The sequence below is a fragment of the Styela clava genome, chromosome 11, assembly GCF_964204865.1.
Source record: "Styela clava chromosome 11, kaStyClav1.hap1.2, whole genome shotgun sequence".
In the NCBI taxonomy this organism is placed as follows: Eukaryota; Metazoa; Chordata; class Ascidiacea; order Stolidobranchia; family Styelidae; genus Styela; species Styela clava.
This window is the reverse complement of record NC_135260.1, coordinates 19,695,254-19,702,011: the sequence shown is the minus strand read 5'-3', so window position 1 is coordinate 19,702,011 and position 6,758 is coordinate 19,695,254. Positions and strand designations below refer to the sequence as shown.

The window sequence follows — 6,758 nt, the reverse complement described above, 5'->3', positions numbered from 1 at the left end:
TGCACCTCCCCGCCCTTATAAGAAACTGACTTTGAAAAGAAATAAAATTGATATTTTTTTTATTGGTGCCCGATGTACGGAACGCGATAGCAGTTTACCTGAAGGTGTAATATAATAAATTAAGCGTTCAGCGACCCTGAGTCGACGGGAAGAGATATTCCAGTGATGTGAGGTGACGAGCATAGGAATAATATCGCATCAGCTATTGATTCTGGCTGCATTAATCCAAAATGGTGAGTTGATTTCAGTCGTTCCATGTACTAAAAGTGTATACGGAAATGAATGTTAGGAATACAAACAAATAAGGAAATGAATATTTTCGTCTCTGGCGAATCGGCCGTCCAACAACCAATCGTGGGGGCGATGGTCAAGCGGAATGGTATTTAAAAGTGTTGTTACGCTTCTATGATTAAAATATATCCTCATCAAGGGATAGGGCGTATAGGCAATGTCTAACCCTTCTACATGTCAGCGGATGCTTGTGGTACATGACGTTGATAAGCGTCAGAAAACCAAAGTAGCAAGTACATCAATGCTGATTCCTATCGGGAGTCGCTTACACTACCTAACGCTAGCGGCCGATGACGAACTGTCATACTTGAAACGCAGGCAACTAGTTTACGCCACACCATTCTTAAAATTCATCCCAACAATTACATTTTTCACTCTCGACAAAAGTCTCTATATATAGATTACATACCCCATCCACAAACTCCTTTGGCAAGCCGAGCCGGTCTCCAAATTTTGTCAGTACTGCTGCAGGACTGTAAAGAAGACACATTACAAGACCGGCAATGCCGCCATAAAAAGCCCTTGGAAAATGCTAGGACACACAGATATTGATGAAATATGTCAAATCAATCAGTAATTTGAACACACAATAGATTTCCCGATACTGTATAGAAAATAGTTTGGCAATACTTTGTTGACATTGAAGGTCGGGTCGTCTAACAGCGTTTTAGAGCTCTCAACACAACCTGTAAATCCACGCATAATTTAGTTATATATATATAAACAGTATTAAAATAAAATACACACTTACTTTATACTATTCACTCGAATTCCAAGAGGACTACATTCTGGAATAACAAATATATACATACAATTTGTAACAATGAATATATATATTTAGCTCCTTCAGGGCCGGCTAATGCCTTTACTTAGAGCAACATTTTTTCACACGACGCGGTGAACAATTGAACAATTACCTGCTGAAAATCCTCTCGTGAAGTGATCCAAAGCGCATTTAGTCATTCCATAAGGAACAACTGTGGGTTTGGCTCTTAGTCCGGCAACACTCGACACATTGACGACACAACCTGAGAATAATAATAAATCGTCAGTTTGAGACAATCCAGAAACATGTTATTCGAAAATGAAATTTTACCTTTGGTTTTTTTCAAGTGAGGCAAAGCGTATTTGCAGAGGAAAACAGGTGCTCGAACATTTGCCATAAATATATTGTCAAAATCATCAACGGCGAGCTGGGTGAGCAATTATAAAAATAAGAACAATGCATAAATGCAATTGATTTCGGTACCTTAACGAGAATAATTTACTACTAGAATAGCTAAAACCAGAACGGTAAATAACAACTGTCAACAGTGAGTAGTGACTCACATCGCCGATAGATCCGAACATTCCATAACCGGCATTGTTGATAAGAATATCAATAGCCCCAAACTTCTCAGTCGTTTTGTTGACCACCAACTCAACATTCTCAATTTTTATCAAGTCTCCAACAATTTCCAAAACCTGTTAAAAGCGAATTCAAATTATTTAGAAAAGATAAACAGTATTGCGACATCACAAGGTTGTTATCAACAGGGAGAGAATGTTTGCCGAATACACAAGTAACGTGCAACCGGGATATAAGATGGCCGCTCGTTATTCCCCAGCATCTGTATGAATAATACACGTTGATCAGCTTCCCCTTTATCAATAACCTCTAGTTGAAACTATTTTATTCCACGAGTCTTCATCATAATCTATCAGATTTATTTACACCATTACTTTCCTCAGAAAATAATTCTCGTTTTCGTATAGGTCGTTGTTATTTCAGTCTTGTGTTAGATCATGATGCCCTATAGATAAAAAAAAATGGGTGATCAAACCTCAGATCCAGCTTCATTGCACAACTTAGACGTTTTTGACAATCTTTCTCGATCACGTCCACATATTGTCACTTTTGCTCCTTCTTTCGCTAAAGCCACAGCAGTGGCCGCGCCTATTCCACTAGACGCACCTGAAACAAGTGCAAATATCCCGCAGAGTCTGAACAAGGCAAACTCAAAACCACACTTTCACATTATAATTTTCATTGCATATTTTATGCTTCGAACAAGCAACATGTGACTGTGGTCATCGTATGCAAGGAGATAAATATTAGAATATATTGTAGCAAGTACATAAGTATAGTTACTGTGTATTTTAATATTTTCACCACTTATTGTTAGTAGTGCATGTTATTTGCCTGAAACAAGGTCGTTGTCCCAATTTATTTCCTTTATGATATATTTCTCTCCTCAGTGTAGCTTGTCTTTGCCGTTCTTTGTTAGTTAGAAATTTGCTTTCATCACATATACTTGCTTTAAGGTTTCAAGTGTAATTCGTTATTTGGATCAATTCGATTGTACAACTTTACAATATAACAATTGGCATTCAATACATTGTGTGCTTTTTGACCTCTGAAGGAGTCAAGATCGGAGTTACACTCTGATCTTGACTCCTTCAGAGGTCAAAAAGCACAATTGTTATTACTTATCGATCTTAAGATCGGTAAGTATATTGATAGGTATTTGTATGTATGTCTGTGTGTGTGTGTGTGTGTGTGTGTGTCTGTTAGATGAACGCGATATCTCACGAACGCGTGGTTGAATCTGCTCCAAATTTTGCATGTGCATGCACCTTACCTCGGACCAGACGCCTATCGATTTTGGGTTAATTATGTCGTATAATTAGCGAGTTATTAACTAATTATCGATCTAAGATCGATACGTATTGTAAACTTGTACAATCGAATTGATCCAAATAACGAATTACACTTGAAACCTTAAAGCAAGTATATGTGATGAAACCAAATTTCTAACTAACAAAGAACGGCAAAGACAAGCTACACTGAGTGAGAGAAATATATCATAAAGGAAATAAATTGGGACAACGACCTTGTTTCAGGCAAATAACATGCACTACTAACAATAAGTGGTGAAAATATTAAAATACACAGTAACTATACTTATGTACTTGCTACAATATATATATATATATATATATAAAATATTTCCAAAATACGCCCAATTCATAGCAACTTGTGGTCAATACAGAATAACAAGATCAAAACAACGTTTCAAATATATGACTGCAATACATTTTCGGAGCTACTTCGTAAAAATTTCAAATTTGAACAAGGCAAGGCTACATACAACCTATCTTCTTGGCGTTGATGAATTCCGCTTATATATATGCAACCCCCTATGAAAAGGGTGTCGTTAAAGTCAATCCTATTTACTTACAGCGTAGCCTACAGTACAACTAAAGCATAAGTTATTACCTGTAATAATTGCTACTTTTCCAGAAAATTTCCCCATAGCGTTTAGTGAATATTTTGACCACTTCAAAACGGACTGCCGTTACTTATTAGTTATACATTAACTCACGGAATGCGTGAGATTACCTTCAACAGAAATAATGATATATATTATGTTTGAACAATGGTAGTATGCATTAGATTAGCTAACAAGATGTTCGATGCCTATGAAAATATTTTTATCAACAAAATGTTTTTTTCCATTCGATTCAATATTTATTATTTTGTACTGGTACCAATACGAAAAAATAATACATCCGTTTAAAAATATTTTACCTGAAGTTGGTTCAAGTACATTTACCATATATATACCGCAGCAATTACCTGTATTTTCATTATATACCCCGATAATGCTTGAAAAGCATTCCTCGATTATTGGTAACTTTACAAACTTTGTTCCTCAAATGTCTGGCTGCTAAATGAAACTCATTTTCAAATAAATCATTGAATGTACTATCTCTGGCTGCCGGAGATTGGATTATCATCATTATGAAATAAGACTAAAAGTTATAACCTATCGCAAGAACGACGTTATATCTTCCAACGAAACAGAAATTACCTAATGGGACGAAATGAGTTTATGGTATACAGTAGTTGGTATTTGGTAACAATATCCCAATGCATAAAGTGGATGAGGTTATAATTCGTCTGCTAACAATCAACAAAAATTAGCTCACAATTCTATAGAATAAGACATTGTAAGTAATGCATTGATATTTTTGATTATAAATAAATAACATTTGGCAATTCTTAGTGAATCTTGTTACCTTCCTTCGTTCATTTTAAACCTTGCACTGGAAATTTGATGAACTTGATATGTTACCGAATGCCTTTATAAATTAACGATCGATTTATCGTATATGAATGCAAACTCTTTCGACCTGATCAGTTTCTCTCTGGTTTTTCGCTCGGTAATTTATAAAATTTGAACACGGTATCGAAATATAAAAAAACAAACCTCGATGTTCGCTGTTGCGTAAGTATTGGTCCATGTAAAAATAGAGGTCGGGCAAAATGTAGCTTAACATCTTTAGAACATCTAGCGTCCTGGACGCTGCTGTATATACATGCTAAGAATAGCCGATATTCGACAATTTGTTAAAATATTTGAATTATTCGATTCGATAAAAATATTCGATTTGCCCATCCTAGCTATCTGCAACCACGGCAGTAATCAGGTGAGAAGCATGGGCGTCTAAACACTGCACTTACTTTAGTAAATTGCACTACTTCACTGAAGCGTGATAGAGTAAACGAGTATTTCACATATCAAACACTGCGCCGTGCTTCTTTTTACAAAGATGTGAGGTACTCTGATAGCGCTCTCGTGTACATTATTGTGTGAAAATAACTATACTGTAATATAGGTAATTATTAACCCTTCGAACAAAGACAATCTTTCAAGGCGGTTACAACAAGTCCTTAAATATAGACGAAGTTATATGACGTCTCTGTGTTAGACTTTAAACTTGGAGATTTAATATTTTTAAAACCAATGTTCAACCAAAATATTTTAGATATTTTTCAAAAAATTCTTAAAACAATTTTTTCCGCCCTTGGCAACACGACATATGTACTAAATCAAGGTGTGCAAGGATTTTGGACCAGCCGCCAAAAACTGTGCCCACCTACTGGCGGGCCATGTAAGTGTGACGTAAAAAGTTTCAGAAACATTTTATTAACAATATTCACAATGTTACGAAAGCAAAATTGGAAAACAATGGACCTTTCCCCGACCTTTGACCCCTGAGAAAATTCTTCATATACTTTACCATTGCAAAATTTTCGGGGATTATTTTGAGAGTGGATTCGCGAGTTGGCGTCTGTAAAATGGGGTATGTGTTTCAAACCATCATTATGATTCATCGCATACAACAATCTATTTTTTTGAAAGTACCGGTAAAATTTTAGCCAAGTCTATCACAGCTATATCTACACTAATTTTTTATTACTGTAATTAAATTAAAACTCCAAAGAAGATAGAGTGATCATTGAATTATCTGATTTATATTTAAATTTCCGAAACACAACTGAAAACCAACGAATAGAGTTCAAAAACTCGAAAACGAGGTAATGTTTACGACCACGCCTGAAAATCTGTCTGAGTGAGAAAAGTGTCTGAGCGGATGCGAAAAGGAAGTATTGCTACGTCACTTTTGCATCTTGCTGATTGGCCAACGTCATAAAATAAACAAGGAAGTCGTTGCTTGGGGAAAGGTCTATAAGCCTCGGGCCAGCATCAGGTTGACCAGATTTAATTACCCAATGGGCCGGATTTGGCCAACGGGCCGTACTTTGCCCACGTCAGATCGAAATAGTCTGCCATTGCAGAATTACTTGTTGGATATGTTAGATCTCTTGGTGCACAAACTACGGAAGCACCAAGTTTACTAGGAAATAAAATTAATAACATTTAGGTATTTGTTGAACCCAGCTTTGGTTCGCGACCCATATATATTGAAATACTGTTGAAATATACGCGTAAAATAAAGAGTACTATTTCAAAATACCCGCTTTTGTTGCAATTAACAATACAAGCCTGCAATTGCAGTGGTTCAAGTAGATATAGGCTACAACCGGTGGAGAACAGTCAAATATTTGTCAGCAACGATTGTTATGCAGCGGGATGATCATGACGATGCAGTATAGAAGATAATGCTATCACGAAAACAAGAATGATAAAACTGCTACATTTTATAGTATATCTCTGGGAAAGAATGTAGTTCATTCTTATGTTCCATGCCAATGCTTTTCAAACTACCAAAGGCTCTCAACACTTTTGCTTCTTCGCTTCTATAAAAATACATTGTTATTATATATATATATTCGCATTACCATCTGTTTGTTCGTGCTCCCAGATAACCCGGCCATCAGTGGCCTCCAAGGAGGCCGGGGTCCCCTTTTAGGAAACCCTGTCATAAACTAAAAGAGGCGACCGTGCTTCTCTTGCCTGTTGACATGCTGTCCTTCAAATTCAGCTACAGCAAAAAATTCACAGAAACGGGTTTTAGATTCTATGATTACATTAATATTCTCGACAATGAATGATATATGGATAGTGAAATGCCAAGTTATTCCAACGACATGATCATGTTTTGCAACTTACAACCAATATTTTGTATGTAACTTGTTTTACAGAACCCCAAGAGATCTAACTACAAATATCAAAAAT

General features: G+C 36.1%; 1 protein-coding gene across 1 annotated transcript; it reads right to left on the bottom strand.

The window, feature by feature from the left end:
- Positions 1–42: 42 nt before the first annotated feature.
- Positions 43–3,673, bottom strand: LOC120347422 (putative oxidoreductase TM_0325). The gene is made up of 8 exons (XM_039417384.2): positions 3,551–3,673; positions 2,115–2,245; positions 1,621–1,755; positions 1,388–1,484; positions 1,209–1,319; positions 1,043–1,079; positions 701–764; positions 43–260 (listed from the first exon to the last, which is right to left on the bottom strand). The coding sequence occupies exons 1-8, from the start codon at positions 3,585–3,587 to the stop codon at positions 120–122; spliced, it is 753 nt and encodes a 250-aa protein (XP_039273318.1). The 5' UTR covers positions 3,588–3,673; the 3' UTR covers positions 43–119.
- Between the last annotated feature and the right edge of the window lie 3,085 nt (positions 3,674–6,758).